Source organism: Grus americana, chromosome 8 (genome assembly GCF_028858705.1).
Source record: "Grus americana isolate bGruAme1 chromosome 8, bGruAme1.mat, whole genome shotgun sequence".
In the NCBI taxonomy this organism is placed as follows: domain Eukaryota; kingdom Metazoa; phylum Chordata; class Aves; order Gruiformes; family Gruidae; genus Grus; species Grus americana.
In genome coordinates this window covers 24022082-24042099 of record NC_072859.1, presented here as the reverse complement: position 1 = coordinate 24042099, position 20018 = coordinate 24022082, and the positions used below count along the sequence as shown (strand labels likewise).

The window sequence follows — 20018 nt, the reverse complement described above, 5'->3', positions numbered from 1 at the left end:
TTCCCAACGTAGTTTTAGGGGAAACTATTTTCAGAAGTGAAAGTACTACAGAAAAGACTGGCTATTTGCCACCAGCTGCAACAGGGAGTGTGTATGGATCCCATCACTGCTGTGTGCACCTCACACAGCAAGACCCAGATGTGCAGTACAGGTTCTTCCAGGACATAAAACTTGAGCTGTCAACTGGCTGGCCATGACAGTGCTTCAACTCTCATCTAGTCAGTCCTTCCTGAGAGAGCATCCATCCTTGGATGTGTTTCCTGATCCTTTTGGATAATACTCCCCAATCCCCATTCTTTGGGGCTGTCCTTACACACCTTGTCCCATGTTGATGCCCATCTGATGTCTGGACTCAAAGCTGTTTCTTGCCAGGAGCTGAATGTCTTCTGCTGGGTACTGACTGCTGGCTGTTACCAGTGAAGTGGGATATGGTCACCGCCATTTCACTGGGACCGGCACCACCTCTTCTTGCAAGTTTGTCCTGTGTATGCTGGGTATTCCTTTTGTTTCCAAATAAGTAGTGCTGCTACCTATAGGATCAAGACTAAAATGAAAATGCTTGCTGGTATCTCAGAGAGCATAAACGCAGTGAGATGATCTGGTGTGCTGGCTCCCACTGCTTCTTTGTTAGAGGCACCTACGCTTTTCCAGAGAGTGACTGAAGTCACCTGCAGTGCCCTCTCTGATACTTTATTTGCAGTTAATTGCCTGAAAGCCACACTAGGGTCTAGGACACGGTTCCACAACTCAGTTAATTGATGATGATTAAAAGAGAATGATACTTGTTGTAAGACCAAGTTCTTTACTAGATGAAAGATGACAATGCTCCCTGAATTTCTGGAGTTCCCTTACATGGCAAAAATATCTGTATGTTAACATTCAGAATAGTTAGTTATTCTAATTTGACATTTTGTTTGTAAGTTTTCTGAAGAGCAAGGTGGAAAAGCAATTCTTCATCTATGAAACTCACTGGTAGAGTTCAAGAACTTTGAGAGTACGAATACCATCAGAGTTGCTTTGAAGTCTTCAGGAGCTTGTGATCCAAGAGTCTTTACAGAAGATCTGTGAAGCTTCAGTACAATCTGACCTATATTAAGAGAGTTTCCGCCACATCATTAACTAATTTTAAAACACGGTTAGAGGTGTAGCACTGGCCCTTGCTGCCAGAACTCATATGTACATCACCTGCCATACTACAATGTCCAGACAGTTTTCAAATCAGTTCAGCCAAACAGGTTCTAAATGAGTTAGCATGCTGGGGAGGTTTCCCAGCCCAGAGCTGGCCTTAGATCCTGTGTCAATGACTGAGAGGCAATGACTGAAGCTATGCGCCCTGGAGGAGAACAGGGAGTTGTCCTGAGTCATTGCACTTGCAGAAAAGCAGCCTCTCCACAAGAGGTGGGAAGCATTAGCAAGATGAGCAAGGGAGAATTTTGCTACAACCAGCATGAGTCAGAGACCTTGCTTTTGCCTTGATCTGTGATAATGGAGATGAAAACCTACATTTATTTGTGTTCTCATCTTGAGAGCAATTAGCCCAACACGTACTGGCAAAACTACCCAAGAGCTGGACTTAAAAAAAAAAAAGGAATTAAGCATTACTTGAGAGGAAAGATCTATGTATTTGGGAGAAAGGGGAAAAAAAGCCCTCTAAATGTAAAGAGTTATGCTGTCAGAAGGTTTAATGAGAAAAATGCATATACACACATAGAGATGTAATTAGTAAATGAGGGATGGTAGGATACAGGGCCGATTTATAAACTGTGTATTTGCTCCTGACAAAGACACCAGTCCTCTGGGGTTAAAATAGCCTAAGATGATGGCTTGGTTGTCGTAAACCACAAACTCTCTAGTACCTTGACAGAAGATGAACAGACCTCTAGAAATTGATGTTCAGAGCCCCCTCAGGCACATGATCTGACTGCATGCAAGTTCAAAGGCCTGCCTGAAGCCCCCAGAGCACTGCCAGCCCACATAACTGTGAGTGTCAGAAGAGAGCACCTTTCCCAAGCATGCTGCTGCTTTACCTCTAGCTATTTATTCCACGCTAGGACCCTGAAGAAATGAAATCATCCCTCAACCCCCTCTCTAAGTCAGACTCCAAAGCTGCTTTGACCTTTATCACCTATATTTAGTACATCTGAATAATAATATATTATGTTCTCATTGAAGGTCGGACACTCTATATATGCAATATTGGGCTCACACCGTGCTGTAACTATTTTAACTATATTACATCTGTCTAGCTTTTATTGGGTTTTAATTAAATGAAATTAAATGAGCGTATATTTAGATTGAGATAGTATAAACTGACATTCATGCAGATATGCCAGGCTGGCTGTAAGATATGATCTTAATGGAGCAGAGACTTTGCAAACTATTAAACTCTCCCATATAATGAGGTATCTATTTAAATACTCTTTTCTTTGAAAAACAACTCTGCCCCACTACAGTGTAGTGCTGGAGAGCTCAATTAGCACCTTGCAGAACGGATCAGAGACTGCCCAGCCCATCATGTTGCTCACACAGGGTGACTGTGGTCAGGTAAGTAGGACTCAGGCACTTGAAAGTGTAGGCCCTACTTTATATCAACCACAAATATAGGGTGAAGCCACAAATGTGAGCACGAGTTAAATCTCTGGCCCAAAGAAGATGTAAACTTCTTGCTCCCCACTCCTTCCAGGATGGAGCAGAGCCTTGGTGAATCTTGGCATTGTATCACCAGGTCCCTGAAAATAAACCTTCACTCATATTTGCAAGTTTCTTGCATTGAACTGTGGAAACCTCCCTTACTACATTAGAGAGCTAATCAATTTCTTTCGCGAGTCTGAGGATGTGTGCTGCTCATTGATTTCTAAAAGGTTCCCTTGACACCTCCCTTGGTAATTACTGTGTCTTCAGCAAGCAGCTAGCTCTAGAGTTTGAATCCCAGGTGAAATATTCAATTGAGATGTTGCTCAAGAACAGCAAATAGGAAGCAGAACTTGGACACACTGACAGGGTTTACTAGTTTGTTTTTAAACTTTCTATCTCGCTAAACTTGTGAAGCAGCTGGTAGAGAGGCAGCCAAGTGCCTGCGAAAAGGAGGCTGGAGAACGCACAGCAAGTGCATCAGGAGCTGCCTTGCTGCTCATTTATGGTAATTTCTGATGCTGATTTAGTCAGCTATGAAGTGAAACACATCCATGTGCACTTTCCTGTTACTGCTTCCTAAAGCTTCTCAGAATAATTAACAAGTGTGATATTTTCTTTCAGCACAAACAGATCAAGATTAAACCATGTTGTGGGGGAGATAAGCTAAAGGTCACCGGGAAATTTCATAAGCTATAAATGCATTAGTATAATTAGCGCTCACTGGTACATCAAGGTGGGATCAGGAGTGTCAGGCTGGGTTCTATTTTTGATGAGAGTGATGTCTCATTACCCACTCCCCCAAGTGCAAGCCTACTTCTTATCATCCAAGCATCATCAGATTTATGGAGAGGGCTCCTGCTATAAGGAAATGTGTCAAGATGTTCACCTTGCTAGGAGGAAGATGGTGTTGCTCTGGCAGCAGCACTCATAACAAATGGCTTTTGAGTGCCCAGAGATACATCGTGGCCAGGCAAGGCAGTCTGCCTCTTTTTTTAAGCGTGAGACCTTTCTAGACCAAAGTTGTTCCCACTCTGTTCCTTTCTGTACTTCCTGTAGGGTACTGTGGGCTTTTTTTCCTCCGACGAAAGCTGCTGTGTAGTGGTCCTGTGCATTGTTCAATAGCCACTGCAATTCACACTGGGGAGCTGCACTTCATCAGTGAATAAAGCAATGTTTTATTTTCCCTAATTCTCTAATGGTCCTTACAGTCCTAGGAGACCGAACAGTGCAGCAGAAAAACAAGAGTTCCTTGCTAAAATGAGTGCATTCTCAGCCACCCACAAGAACTAACCGTCTGTATTTCAAAAGCTAGTGTTTGGCTTATCAAACAAAAAGATCAGAAATAAATGGTATATTTCAAAACTGTGTCCACCTTCCTTTGAAATCCATAGGATCGCTGCTGCTTGGATTTCTCTTTATTCTTGTGGTGTCACATAGCAAGAATGATAAAGACCTCAACAGAAAGCAGAGCACTGTCTTGCAGAGTCCATGTAAGGAATGAAATAGTACGTGACCACTGATTGTAAAATCTGAACCAGTATCTCATTGTCCTGATTTGCACTGTGCTCCTATTAAAAATATCTGAGACCTGTTGAGTTGGTAGTGAAATGTCTGAGCCTACCAAGGATTTGGGGCAATGTCAAGACGGTCTACCGAAGAAGGAATCCAGGTGATGTTCCAAAAGGCATGTCCGCTCTAATGTCTCCTTTTAACAAGCCACGATATCCTGCCAGAGAGGATCAGCTCCAAAAACTGTTTTTATGTTGTAAAAGAAACAAGCTCAAATCAAACTGACATTTGCGTTTAGAATTGCATTTCAGGGAAAAAATAATAGCAGCAAGTACAGAGAAAAGGGAGGAAGAGTGAGAAGGCAGGGAAGGCTTACTTGCTCTGCTACCTTACCCGAGCGGAGCTGCTTGATTCGCCCATTGCTAGTCGCAGTGTCAACAGGCAGGAAGTCCTTGAACCAGGAGATTTCAGGATCAGGGTTTCCGCTGGCGGCACAGAGCATTGTGGCTGTGCGGGCCTTTTCCACCACCTTCAGCTGCGGGCCCATGTCAATGGTTGGGAAGCCAGCTGGGAGGTGGTCTTCTGCAAGAGGGAAAAAATACACAAGGTTAAAGAGAAACATTCCGGAGTAGCCATGGGATATGGTTGTAGTGACAGCAGTGCCATGGTACAGCATCTGTGCCTCTGCTGGAAAACAGCAGCCTGACTTCCCTACTGAGAAGGTTTTCAAACCCTTAAAGCACATTAGGCTCTATAATGAGCATTCATTACACCAATAGAAGCTTCCACTAAATTTAACTCTGTTTAAATCAATTGCCTTGGGAAACGTCCATAATTTTCATTGATACGTAAGCTCCATCTATTGTTGTTAATAATTCAGTAAAAGCAGGTATTTGCCTTTTTGTGGGAGGGCTGAGTTGAAGATAACAGACAAACACAAAGCCAAATAGTTTGAGGCATCTTGAAAAACAACAGCTAAACAATAAAACCTCTTAGAATGGTCCAGAGAGGCCCATTTTCTCTTTTTTTGACTAGGAACATTCTGTCACACTGGTAGGATAGACTGTAAATCTCTTCCTCATGCCCCCAAATCTGATTCAGAAGGCTTTTAGAAAATAATGAATGTAAAGCTAATGAGCACACTCTGCTCATGAGCCGCCTCACCAGACTGTGCTGTGGCAAGTTCCTGGTGCATTTTCTGGGCTGCAGAGAGCAACAGAGGTATGTGAGAAATGGCCAGTGCACATTCTGGCATGTCTTACTGAAAGACTATAAAATGAGGCACCCCCATAACTGCTAAAACCATTCATGCAGCAGGTATGAAAACAGTTAACTGGGTTTGCTGCTGTGGAGCACGCTCAGGTAGGCTGGGTGGAATACACTAGGCAGCCTTCACTGATAAGCCAAGGCATGCTCCAACGTCGTCATTCAATAGCAGCTGCAGAACAGAGCTCATTTACTCATTCTGTGGCAAGATGTACTGTACTCTGCTAAGCCTGAACTGCAATCAAAAGGACATACTTTCTCAGAAAAAAAGAACTTGAAGAACATTAAGAAGCTTTTAAAGTACCAGAAACTCAATTATTTTCAGCATGTTTCTTTCTTCCCTGTTTTAAGGAAACTTAAGAAAACCTCCTCCTTTGGCAAATCCAATTCTGCAAGGCTCCCAGCTCACTGCAGTGTTTAAACAAATAAGACCTCAGCATCTTCTCAAGTCCCAAAGGAGTCTAAACTTGCTGCAATTTGAGTTTTCCTGCTGTCGTCACATATCTGGAACCGTACCCCTCACTCTGACAAGGAAGGTACTAGCAATAGGCCACCTCAGGTGGTTCCTTCTACCTGTATTGCCACTCCTGCAGCACACACAGCCTGTGGTGGCGAATCTTACATATCTGTCCCTAAGATCTCAGGAGAATTCCCAAGGCCTTTAACTTGTTTGCAAATCAAGACTCTGTAGCACAAGGCAACATCTGCTATAAACAAAACAATGCCCTGGAATATTGTTTTTCTGTTTAGATGAGAGTGGCTATGAAGCATCCAAGGTTTTCTAAAGGAAAAAAAAAACGGTTCCTGGTGCTTGTTAAAAGCACAAACCATATTTTGTCTTCCAGACCATCCTCCCTAGAAACCTCTCTCATCATAAGCAAACATAAATGGAATTATTTTTTTTTTAAATGAAAGGTACCATGAAAACTAGTTCTTTTTAATTTGCTCTCCATTGATTTTCAAAGACAAAAGGTACATAGAGCTTAACTGGAATGACACCAGAGCTAGCATTCAATAACAAGCAACAGAAGCACTCAATACTGAGCAACCACAATGCATACTCCTACATGGCTGAAAAGAAACAAAAGAAGGGTACACACAGAAGTACAGCATGGTATACACTGAAAAGCAAAGGAAGATACATAGGAAAAGCAGTAAACAATGACATTCCCTTGGATTGAGGCCAAGTTTGCCTAAAGTGCAGCACCTTGCTATTTACAGTATTGAAAGCAGATGTTTACTCTGGGGAGGCTGAAACCCTGAAGTGATCTAATCTAATCACCATGATTACCATTGACAATCCTTTCTGGTTTGTTCAAGATTTTACAAAGAATGCACTGAGCTAAGTATCACCCAGTTAACTTCATCCAAAGTCTGTGTGGAGGCTTAGCACATAGCTAAAAGCAAATCTGAAACCAACGTTTGTGCAAGAAATCTCTTCCCATCTGCAATGTTCCTTTGCCCACAGAAACAACAGAGATCAGAAAATCCTTCACGGTGTCTGATCTGCAGGTACACAACCAGCCTGCTGCACTGGAGATGCCTGTTCAATCAAAATTAGCAGTTTGTGATGAGCCACAGACCAGCAGAAATTATATGATCTAACCTTGACTTCACCAGGTACAACAGAGAGATGCTGATTACAAAGACCCGGCAGCAAAGCTACCTCTGCCATACTAGAAAGCTTAGATCAAGCCTTTTCTGGACTCCAAAGAGATGTACACTGCTGCTCCCATACTCTGCACCCTCTGCAAGCCCAAGCCATTACGGAGCCCAGATGGCAATGCTGGGCACTCATCACCTGGACAGAGGGTGACCACCAGGTGACCACCAGGCGATGACCCTCAGCCCCCAGACCCTGTGCTGAGCTGGACACAGACAGGCACAGGCAGGCATGCAAGGCTCATGCGACGCACAGTCTTTTCCCTCTTAAATGCACACAAGCCCCAACACTACAGCAACACATGACAGTAGTAGAGAACCAGTGTATCCTGTGCAGTCAGAGCCACAGCAGACTCCCTGGGCTAGCACTGGTACAGCCCAGCTCCCATGCGTGCCTGGAGATTGAAACCTGTCTATCTTCTGTGGCCACACCACCACCAAAACTCAAGCAAGCTGTGCTGGCATGTCTGCATCTACAAAAATGCACAGGCAGCAAGGATTTGTTTGATCCCTTGTCAATCAAACATAGAGGCAACTCTGGCCTTTAAGAGTAGCAGCGTGCTTCCAGGAGGCTGCAGTCCCAGGTCGCATCACTGTGTGACAAGACACCAGGGGAAATCTGACAGCTGGTCTCTGACAGCTCCTCAGACACCCAGAGGCTGGGGTTCTCCTGCTATTACTTCTGGGGTAGTTCCAGGGGACCTGCACCGGGCCAAGGTCACAGTGTCTGGAGCTCAAGTAGAAGGATCACCTCCTCCAGAGGTGATCTAAGGACTTCAGGTGCCTGTGCCATCATGAAATGGGGGACCTCAACTACTCCAGGTCTCCCCCATAATGGGTGGCTCTGGCAGCCCCCTGAACTCTCCTAGAGAAGAGTGGCTGTGGAGAAAACCTGAGCTGGTCACACCACAGAGCACAGCCTGGCACAGGCCCACACCTGCCCTGACAGCAATGCTCCTGCAGAGATAATGGGGCTTCGTTCCAGCCTGGCTTGGTGTTGCTGACTTCACTGGGACAGTGAGGGATGTCTCTGTGTTCAAACACTACAGGCGACGATAGGAGTTCAGAGCTGTTCTTACCTTGCCTTCCCCTCTGGCAAAAGTCTAATCTAGGTCTAATTATGAGGTTCAGTCATGCCTTGGCTCCTTTCAGCCCTCGCTAGCTGTACTAACTTGTCCGCACACGGAGCTCATCAGTAATAGCTATCCTCCTATTCATGCCAATACGTGGATACCCTTATTCTAGAAAGTGAGTTTGTCAGCACTTGGTTTTAATCAAGGATAGCTAGTGTGCTTTTAATACACATTAAACCAGGCTATGAATCTGCTTTCAAGTGCAGACTATCTAAACCAGTTTTTCTTTCTGGGTTTCAGATACTTTCAGAAGGGGTGTACCTCAGGTAAGCATTAGGTTAGAGCTAGCAAAATCTAGGCACAAGCAGGATTTCTTCAGGTACTGCAAGCTCTAATTCCCTCCATGGACTGTAGTAGCAGAAGCAGGAATGAGAGAGAAAAGCAGAAAGAGAAGAGAGAAGCAGGAAGAAAGGAGAGGGAAACAGCAAGAGAGAAAAAACCGAGTGGGTTTTGCAATTACAAACAGAAACTTGGAAAATCCATGACCAGGCTGAGGTCTTGCTAGCAGCAGTCACCAAGGAGCCAGGAATGTCCCTCTGGCTTCTAGCATGACAGCATGTGCAAAGGATATCTCATGCTCACTTGACAGCTCCCTTTGCTAATCTCCTTTCTGAGGTGACAGAAATCTAACCCTCCTTCCCTTACAGCTCTTTTGTGCCACGCATTTCCCATCTTTAAGGGAAAAGCTAAGTTAAGAAACATATCCCGCAGTCCCAAACCAGAGCCGAGACCTCCTTTAGAGCAGCTGCAATTACGCAGCTCATTCACTAGCTCCCCAGAAACCTGCCTTTCTTGAGGATGCTGCCATGAGACACATACCCCTTGGGGTGTCCTTATTTTCTGCATCACTCCAAATACCAAGTGATGATAAGGGACACGGAGGCAATTGCAATTTATGTCTTATGAGAAGCACAGATCAGCCCCAGCATGGAACGGTATGTGGATAACAGCTGCTTACAGAAAAGGCCTGCAGAGGAGTCCGTGGTGAGCACAGCTGTTGATGGCTGAATCCTATGGGATTATGCCCAGGATTTTGCTCAAAACTTGTAATCTCACACAGAACAGAAAAGCTGGAGAGGTTGGATATCGGGTTCCTACTAGCACAAACCCCGTACAGCACTCACTGGTCTTGCAGCCACACAACTGTGTTTTGGGGGGAGTCACACCATGACTTGGCACCTGTAAAACCTTCCCCCTACCACTGTGAACTTCCTCTGTGTCAACATAGGAAATGATATTTTAGAAATGACAGTGTGAACTGTAAACACATTTATGGGAGTTATTTGTTATATTCCTCTTCCTATAAAAGCCAGGCCCACTTAGTATCATGAGTCCAATTGATCAGACTGCTGAGGGAGAGAAAAAAAAAAGATACCCAATATAATTTGGAAATAGCAAAAAGTAGCTTTTCTATATGTTACAGCTATAGCTGTGAGGTTAAATCTCTTACAATCTATCAAAAGGGTGTCCTCAACTCATTTCAAGTGAGATATTGGGCCTTATCCCCACACAGGGCTGGAAACAGCTTATCTGGGCCACTGGCCTGCATCAGCTGAGGAACTTCCAGCCCAACATCAATTTTAGGGGCTTGGTAGGGATGATTAAAACACAAAGCTGCTTTGTTTTCAGTTCTGCCAGCTATCTGAAGCCGCTCAGGAGTGTGCGCTGCTAGGGACAAACCAGGAAATGGATTGAGGGCAGAGATCTGTCTGATAAATGCATCTGACTGTCGTCAGCATTGCACAGGACAGGACACACGTACCAAACGCTATTTCACATTCCCTACCCATTCGGTGGGGCAGGCTGGGATCTCACCCAGTTCAAGTCACCAGGGCTGAACCCATCCCAGCAAGAGGTAGCTTTTTGATGCAATATAACATAGGATGTTGCAAGGGTAACCCTTGTCTACTGACAGACCCATACTTGATGGATCAATGGAATTGCTTTACAAATTTTACAAGCTTCCAAATCTCCCTTTCAGACACCGAAACACATTAGTAAATGCAAAATTATCAGTGCAAGGAAGATAGCCTGGGTAGTCGGCAATATTAACCAATGAAAGATGCAAGCCGGTAAGATCGTAAGCACACCAAAATCCAGGACATCTGTTTGCTGAATAAACAGCCCTAATTCCTTCAGCACAGGTTACACATCGCGGCTATTCAATTACTGCAAGACAATCAAAAGCAGTCGAGCAATCCAGCGGCCCAGAAGAACGGCATCATTTTACATGATAAGAAAACCCTGACACTGCTCTGTTCAGGTTCAACTGAAGCTGCACAAAGAGCGTTTTATCAGCCATTTTGAGGTGATGCTCTCTTCCTGCATCCTCCTTCTTACAAAAGCCCCCTAAGAGGTGCACCAAAAATATTATCCAAATTCGTGGTCTCCAAAGGCTGCCTAGGGTTGGGCTACCGCCCATGCGGGGAGTGGTGGGAGAAGGAGCACGTTTGTGTGTGCTTGCTGCTGGAGCCAAGTCTCATGCAGGTTAATGAATGCCCCCTCGACTTTGGCACTGCCTTGTAATCGCCTAAGGAAAAGGTGGGGCAGTGAAACCAACCTGTTTCAAAGGCAGCTAAGTCTTAATTACTGGGTTAGTAAGTATAAAACAGTTTCAGGCAGGCAGAAAATACAAACAGTCATCTATTGATGACAAGGCTTTTAATGACAAACTGCTGGTTTTGTATGACATCACGCCAACGTGACATGCTGAAGCCGCCTGCCGAAAATGGGGAGAAGGGCGCAGATGAATGGGTGGGTGTGGAAATGAGCTCCAGAAGGACTTCTCGGTGTCACCATGTAACCACATGAATTACTGCACAAGAGCTTACAGTAAACAAAGTATTCGCTATCTCTTAGAAAGATCACAGCAGCAGCAGCAGCAAAACAGTTCACAAAAGAAAGAATCTGAGTCAGTTCAAAACAAAGAAAAGCACTGTAAGGAAAATTCAAAGAAATACGAGACTAGACACGGCAGAAAAGAATAAACTCTCAGGCACATTCCCACCCTGGGGGCTCATGGCATGGGAACTCATGGGACCTGCTCATTCTACACATTATGAGTCCATAAAACACCCGATAGAGACAGGGCTACCCTTCAAGTGCCAGAAGAGTGCTGCTAACATTGTCATTTCATAGCTGGACAGCAATTATCTCCATTTACAAGCCACCAATACCTTCTCGGTAGCACGGCTGGCCATTCCCAAGCACCTGTTTATCTCAGAGGGGAGCAGGACAGCTTTGCAGAGAGGTGGGTGCTCCCAGGAGCAAGACATGGCAGCGCCTCCCAACTGGCTCCGACGCGGATTCAGCCCGTGCTCCTGCCAAGTCCCAGCTCTGCTTCTCCCCATGCTCCCATGTGTGTGGTAGTAAGGTAATGCACGGTCGCTGCAGCAACATGTTCCCTCCCCAGGGCTGAGCATCCTGTGTTTGCTGTGCTCTGGCCCCCAGTGCTCCCTCCCACCCAGGGCGCAATCTTGGTTCTCTGGGCCTGAGGGGGCACTGCATCCCAATGGGATGAAACAAATTGTTTCTCCCAGCCCTTGGAGATGCTGTTGCCATCGAAACAACCTTCCTTGGTGCCTCTCGACCTGCCACAAGGAACTGGCCAGGACAAAAGCTGCTGCCACAGATGCAGGGCCAGCCCTCCTTTAGGCAGTATGTCCTTCCCTTTGAGAAGCACTGTAGCAAGCCACTACCAAAGCCCTCCAGGATATACCAGTTACAGCGACACATCAGCCATGGCTACCTCTAAGCTTCTCACGGGGTAGCTAATCCACTGTAGATTCAGGCTGGGACACAGAAAAGAGCCAAGGCTCTAGAGGCACTGATGGAGGCAACAGCTGTCACTCTCCAGCATGGCTGTACCCTAAGCACAGCCCAAGGGAAGGTGTGAGAAAGGTCCCTCTGGGGAGAAAGTGCACTTCCACTACCGTGGCCTTGCACTCCTCTGATCCAGGGTCCTCATAAACGTTGCAAGATGTGCTGAGATGACCGAGTCTAGCCCCAGCTTCAATTGCAAACAAGCAATTCCTCTCTCTCCTTCACAGATAACAGCTTGTGACCTCTGCTTGACAGAGGGCAACACAAAGATGATTAACAGCTGCTGAAGCTGACTCAGAGCAGACCAGAAGTAAGTATTTAGTCACAAACTCGAGCAAATTAAAGGTTTGCACCTACAACCCACTGTTTCAGTTCTTAGTTTAGGGATCTTCCTAAGTAATAACAACTTCTGCTCAGTATGTGTCAGCTGTGGAGTCTGCTGTCAGCTAGGAGACCTCAACCCATCCTGGAAGAAAACAATTATTTACATCTTTATCGGATTAGATTGCAACAGTCAGAGATGGCATTTACAAAATCCCTACTACCACATCATCCTTCAGTCACCCTGTCTACCTCTTCTTGCTTTCCATCCTGGCTTCCTCACAATGACAGTCACGTTTGCAGTCTTGGTCCTAAACTCAAGCTTTTCCAAGACTTACGCCCACTATGTCTAAAAGAGCTAAAAAACTTGAGAAAGAAGATTATAGCAGAAGCTTATGTGGTCAGGCTAAGGAAGCTCTGTGCCATAGGGTAGAGCCTCTCCACACTGATAACAGTCTCGTAGAGTGGTGCGAAGTGTGACGCAAAGCCCCTTAAGAGGTGAGGACCACCCTAGACCTTCTGCTCCAAATCCAAGCCCATTATTTTGCCATGAATGTAGAGCAATATCCACAGACAACTCAAAGCCAAAGACACATCAAAACAAGCATTTTCCTGAGAGACCAGAGAAACTAGTTGTTCATATTAATGAAATACTAAAAAGGGCTTAGACTGTATGGTACTGAAGTCATTTAAGGGTTCAGAGTGTAGCACAGGAGAAACTACAGCCAGAAATGTCAATATTGTAGGTGAGGAAGAGCTTATACACAAGTAAAACAGATCATATCTGCAAGATTCCCTGCCTGAGCAAGCGTCCCATTTTTAACCCGTTTGGTGAGAAGAAAAAAAGGGTTTTTTATTTCCTCCCCAAAAATTACAGCACAATTTCAAGTAGGTAAAAATAGAGTTTTGTGGGTCATATCCAACAGCTGATAAATAAGCCTAGACTCTTTCAACAACTATTACTTACAAAAAACCTCACCAGCTGGAAGTATGCATTGAAAAAACTCACAAAAGTTCTTTAAACACAATGAATTCAGAAAGGTTTTTCAGCCAGCTATTAAGGCTCCATAGTAAAGGAACAGTAAAAGACGACCATGCTGTGCTTACAGGCAGGACTGTGCCATTTGTTGGTACCAACTGTTGAATGTAACTGCCTGTAGAACTGTTTTCAAATCATTGTTACTTTTTAATATTTTATACTGAGAAATACAACATAACTATTGCCACTGCACGTTTCCTCGTGACAGAATATATAAACACACTCCCACTAAAACATACCCAAAACTTCAATCTTTTCAGAGAAAAGCATGCAAATAGCTCTTACTTGTATTTTAAGTCATTTAATAATCCTTTCCATTTTCCATACTACTTCACCTGCACTGATGTGATCTGCTATTAGCATAGAGATTTTCATTTTATGATGTGCAATCAATAACGCATTTCTATATGCCATTAAATACAACACGTGGTTAAATTAATGGAGCATCTGACTTTTGATCCATTTATGTTTGGTTGCAGTTCAGTGCAGGAAAAAATGCACGAGAACTGAGTTAATCTGACAGCAGAGCTCTCCCACGCTTTCTAACATCAAGTTTCAGATTAAAGTGAAGTATTCCTGCTGCCACTCAGCTGGAATACTAAATCTGTTCATTTCCACTTCACAGGCCAGAATGCAAGATTTTCGGTCACTTAAACTCCTACTGAAAGGGCTAGACCGTGCTAAAATCTGATTTCTATTTAGCTCCTGCAGCCTGTCTGCACCATTGCCAAACCAGTGGCTTCTCCTCTGGGGGAACATCACAGCCTGTCAAAGCAACAGTGGCCAGCAAGTCTCAAGCAAAAACTTTAAGATTAGGGATAGGAAAAAGTTGTATGTTTTGACAAAATACTCTGCTGAAAAAGTCTTCTTTTCTAGGAATTGTTCCAATGTGGGAAAGAAAAAGCACTGCCTTTCCTTGCATCTAAGCTACTGAAAAAAGAAGGTATTCAAAAAACATGGAAGAGCAATGACTGTTGACTTTTTAAGGATAATAACTGTGATATTACTTGAGAGAGAAAAAGAACTCTCTCTTGTCTTTCACCTTCCCCAAAAGCCCCAAACAAAAACTCTTGAGAACATTCTAAATATTATGGAAATATTAGCTTGGAAATTGAAATTTAAGATTGTACTGGGGAGGAGCTAGAGAATCATTAGAGAAAGCACAAATATGCTCCAGTTCTGTGTTCACAAACTGCCAGTGCTTCAAAAGGAAAACAAAGAATCCCCCCCTGGAAGAACACCCTCCCAAAACACCTCTTTGCTCTCTGATCTCAAAGACTAAACGGAAACTGGAAGGCAACCTCCAATATCGCCAAGCCATGGGATGGAGTGGCTCTGTGATGCCGTGAGAGTTTGAATCCCAAAGCTAGCAATCAAGGCGTGTGGGTGTGGGAAAGGAGGACAAACACAATTCTTACAAAAACAAGGCTCCTCTGCAGCAAACAAGCTGAATAGCACCAGTCCGGGTCCTCAACAGCCTGCTCTGCTCTCTACCTCCCATACTGCCTCTTCCCTCACCCTATGCCTTTTCTCCAGCACTATCCTTTCCTGTCAATAAATTCTCATGCATGTGGCTGCATCTGCCATTTCCTTAATTGTAGCAACCGGTGTTTTGAGCAAATGCTCAGAAATTATATCAAAAATATTTTTAACGAGTTAGCAAGACACATACATAGAATCAGTCCCAGTAAAGGCCAATACAGTAAAACACAAATTAAGTTTATAGTCCAAGGCATTATATCTTTATAGTATTCAAAAAGAAATTAACCTTTAAGAAAATATTCACATATTGACATCAAGTACCTCTGTGACTCTGTGACAGTTTCTCATGTACCTTTTCTCAGAGAAATTCTATTTTCAAATGAAACAATAAATGTAAAGTTTCAATGCACTTGTTCTATTGCAGCCAGCTCAGGCATAGAGGGTCAGCAGGCATGGAAATCACTTGAGAATTGTAAGAATGGTTTTAATTTAATCTGAACTCCAGACAGATCAGTGATATGGCAAATTACTGCTTTCCATTCATAAGTTTTAAAATACTCTATCACAAAAACCATCATGAGATACTGGGTAACTAGCGTTATTTACTTGGTGGGGAAGTGACTTTTTATAAAGGGGAGAAACACAGCAAGACTTGACCAGAGTCAGGGACAGAAATATTCTCTTACTATGAGCTTTATGTATTATACTAAGCCATCACTTTCTAGAAGATCCATTTATTGCACTGGCTCCAACATCACTTTAGATGGAGACTCTGGTTACCTTAACAGTCTTTCAGAGACCATATGAAGTAGAAAAGCCCCCAGTGAAAGACCCATAGCAAGCCAATGGAGATATGCAAACACAAATAAGACATTGTTGCCAGACAAGTGATGGTTTTTAATGCTAGGATGATGTAATTGATCAGAGTTTAACAGAGGACATACTCTTCTTTTTACAGATAGCAAGTGTTGCAGAGGCTCAATATCCTATTTACTGCTTTGCCACAACACCCATCTTTTCAGAAAGATGTGCAATAAAAGGAGTGGCTGACAATTTCAGCCAAGGCTTTAAACAAATCCCCAGTGCAGGCCCTCATGAATTAAAGAGCACGCAACAGATAAATGGAAAGCTGGCAGTGAAACCACATCAAGGCCAAGTGGATAAAAAAAAATGGCACCTCTTGGCTCCTGTGGTACTCATCTTAATATAAACCAAATGCAGGAGATCAGCTGAAATTCCTTTGCTGTTCAAGAAAAATGCATTCCCTAACATTAGACTTATTTGCTGTTAGTCAAAGGTTCATTTTATCGAATGACCACTACGGAAATTGTGAGTTTCTCCACCCCTCTTCCCTGGCACGCGAGGAGGGCTGCAGAGCTCAGTGGCATGGCACTCCTCCTTCCCAGATGGAAGGTTGTGTTTTCCTGAAATAGGGTCCCTACCTCTCCCCCCCAAAAATTAGATCTTCCAGATACAGACCAAGAAAGCTAAACAGACACCTGGATCTGGCAAGCTTCGGCTTCACTATGCTGCAAAATTAACTTAAAGAAAACTTTAAAAGGATTTTTCCCCTCTTGAAAATGGAGAATAATTGGCCTTGAAGCTTTAAAGACAATCTGCAACTTCTCCCACTGCAATGTAATTCCAGGTTTCTTTAGGAAGATCCCTGCACTAGCTCCACACACTAGTGGTTAGGAGGAGCGGTCTCCACAGTAGCTGTTGAGGTTTCCTTATTTCTGTTTCAAATGGGAAATCACAGAAAAGGGGGGGAGGAAGATAGTCACTGTGGACTTCCCAAGACCTTCTCATGCAATAAAGTCAAGGTTCAGGATAAACAGAATTGAGAACAGCTACGAGGGGACATCATGCTCTTGCCCTGTGTGAGTTTTGTTTCATTCCTGACTGACTGGCAGGCAGCATTCGACAGACAGGGGCTAAAGCACCATGAGGTTGCAGGTATCGGAAAACAATTACAGGGGAACTGAGTGCATGAATTGGTTTGTCTTCCTCGCTCTTTTTTGCTCTGAACCATCCTTCCTTCTGCCCCCCACACATACAGACGGCTACACGTGTTACCACCAGCCCTGTTTTGGTGTTTCGATGCAAGATACACATGGCTTGGCTTGCAAGAGGAGGTTGTTCCTACAGGGCTCTCAAGGCCCACCTTTCCCTAAAACCCTCAGATGTTTACACAGAGAGCTTTACAACCAGGGTGATGTTACTGTGTTCTCCATTTCCTGGTGCGTGAAAAGTAGCCAGCCCTGCTGCGGGATGCGGCACCTCCACCCTGCTCTGTCAGTACGTGCAGGGGTGGCTGGCTGGCTGTGGCCAAGCAGTCCCGCATACTTTCCCACGTTGTCAGCACGGAAGCGTTGCATTTCCAGTCTCGTGGTCACAGTATGCGCTTTCACTGCTGCTGCCAACTCAGGAAACCACTGCCGCCTCTTTCTTTAACCCAGCTCAGGTTAAACCAGATTTTCTGGTATAGATAACAATTGCACTACTTACATTTCATACACCTAAAGGGAAGACACCCTGGCTTTGCTGGATGCCTCAGAAGGAAGCTCAAATACTAAAAAGCATGTAAAAGTCACAGCGGCCTCTGACCTGCTCCAGCACAGTCCAGGTGATTTTGCCTGCACAGACTGCCCGAGCAGCTGACACGCACTGAGCTGCTCACTGCAAGGTGTCAGAAACAATAAAGCAATACCATGGTTTGATTTACTGCCAGGCAAACACCGGCTGGCAGCGACCACACACAGAGAGGTCAGGCAGCACTGTCCTTTATTAGCATGTCAACGATTGCTGCGCTAACATGCTCACAGCTTAGACTCCCGAAGTTGGAAATGCGAACATGCTTGGGTATAACTAATTGGAAACAGGCCCTGAATTCCTAATAACCAAAGTTATAGTCCCTGGGATTTATGCCAAATTAAAGACAATTAATTTTCCTCTCTTGATTATTACACACCTTAATAGCTCTGTCCTTGAGTCAGTTCCATCCTTAATGTGCAGAGCCCTTTAGCTCAGTCTCTAAATTTTGATGTGCATGAAGAACGGTTAATAAGAAAGTTCTGAATCAAATCCGAGCTACCGTATCAAAATCTCTCATGTTCTACAACAGTGAAAAAAACAATTGGATTCAAAGTCTACTTTAGATCCTAGCTTATAAAGGCATTTGCTGCATAGCCTCTGCACTCTAGTCTTTAGAGGCCTTAAACAATTCCACGTTTCCCTTTAAGATGTTCTTTTAAAATATCACATAGCAGTATATACAGATAATCAGGACTGTTTTCATTAAATGATTTCAGTGAAGTTCACTGGCTTTATTTGATATACAAAAGACTATTTAACCTTCTCCCAAGATACTCTACTGATGTAATTACAAGCAAGAGATGAGGCACGGCTCTCCCAGCTGCGACCACTAACAGGAAAGAAAACTTTCTGCTAAGCAGAGGCTGCCTAAGTCTTTCCTAGGGGATGTAAGAGGCAGGTATCTCCTTGCAGATAAGAATACTGTGAATCTTCATTTCCTCAGCTCAGTACACCATGTACAGGCCACTGGTATTGGGACTATTCAGCTAGAGGAGAAGTTGAGAGGGAGTGTGTGTTTAAGGTAAAATAACTGCTGGCACTCCTGTCAGAGGCATCCCTCATGCACAAAGTAACCAAGACCACATGGTCCTTTTCAGAATGTCAACAGCAAACCCTGCAGCAGGGCTTACTCCATGGAGGCCCTGAAGACATAGCTGTGATTTTCAGAGCTGATGAAGGCTCAGAGTACATGCTCGCCTGGGAAGCAAGAGGACACACTTGCCAAGGACAGAAGTGGAATTGGCTGAACCTCAGTGGCTCACTTTGCTGACCTGATAACCAACACAAAATGCCAGACGGAGACACCCTGCACAATGAGTCTCTGATATCGGAGATGATCACGGGGGTCTCAGGCTCCTTGGGAAAATATCTTCTTTCCTTCCAGAGAGGGGTTTTTAGACCCATGATCTGCCTGAGGGAAGACAAAGTAGGTCCCTATCCTGTCTGTGAAAACCAACATAGTCCCAGTCTTCTCCAGACGGCGCTCAGTCTCCTCTTGACTGGCCTCGTGTCTCAGCAGCTGGAGGAAGATCTTAGGGGTTTCTCTAGGAGACAGAAATGGCAGGAAAACCACAGCCCAATGCAATCTGAGCTGCCTGCTCCCGAGGCTTGCACACCGCAGACGAGGTTCTCCGGCAGACAGTCAGCTGTTGGGATTTTCACCACGTCTCCTCCACAGCAGACCTGAGGCAGATCTCTGCAGAGCCCATACAGAGGAAATCATTCCCTGTGACAAAGCAGGAGAGGAATGTCCCAAACAAAGCCATGAATGTTGCCATGTGAGCTGAAAATCCAAGTTTCATACTGTCTGTTGAGTCCTTGATCTAAGGCTAATATGGCTCTCCAAAGCATTTCACTCCCTAGGTTTCTTCTCCTCTCTTTCTGCTGAAGCCTGGTCAGGACATACATTTGGTTTGCACCTGCCTAAAGATTCATCCTAAAAGAATTAAAATACTGGAAAAAGTTGGGGAGAGGAAATCTCTAAGGTAATGCGAGCCAGGGAGAGCATGAAAGCCTCCCCTCAGCTTGTGGCTCATGAACAACCCTGGCCTGCTACAGAACAGCAAATAAACAAAGGTTCACCTTCCCACACATGCAGGCAGCAAGCAAAACAGCAAAATAAATGAGGCAAGTGAAAATACAATTTTTATTTGGTACCATGAGACAACATTACACTGGATAGTCTATATATTTTTTCAGAGAGAACAGAAAGCCCTTGGATTAAAACACCTGAGAAACCCTGGTTTGGGAAACAGGGCCCTGCCAGCTTGGGAAGCTGGGCTGCCACATGCACAAGCTCTGAGTGCAGACCTTGACACACTGAGAACAAAGGCAAAAGGTTGATTCTTCCCAGCAAACCACTTGCAACAGAATAAACAGCATCATCTTACATTTACACTGAGAATAGAAATTAAATTAGCAAGTAGATTTTGATCATGAAATGACCTTTAAAAATCATTGAGAGAAGAAAACATTAGCCACCGTTATTTGCTCTGATACAGATCCCTCCTGAAGGCAGCTTTGTGTGCAAAATATTACTGCCAATTTTATTTCAC

General features: G+C 44.3%; 1 protein-coding gene across 22 annotated transcripts in view; it reads right to left on the bottom strand.

The window, feature by feature from the left end:
• PTPRF (protein tyrosine phosphatase receptor type F) overlaps positions 1 to 20018 on the bottom strand; it is a 388339-nt gene that overhangs the window by 104370 nt on the left and 263951 nt on the right. For all 22 annotated transcript variants that reach the window (XM_054833252.1, XM_054833259.1, XM_054833256.1 and 19 more), the window contains one exon: positions 4537 to 4725. In XM_054833252.1, the coding sequence (XP_054689227.1) occupies positions 4537 to 4725 (189 nt within the window). The remainder of the gene's footprint in view (positions 1 to 4536; positions 4726 to 20018) is intronic.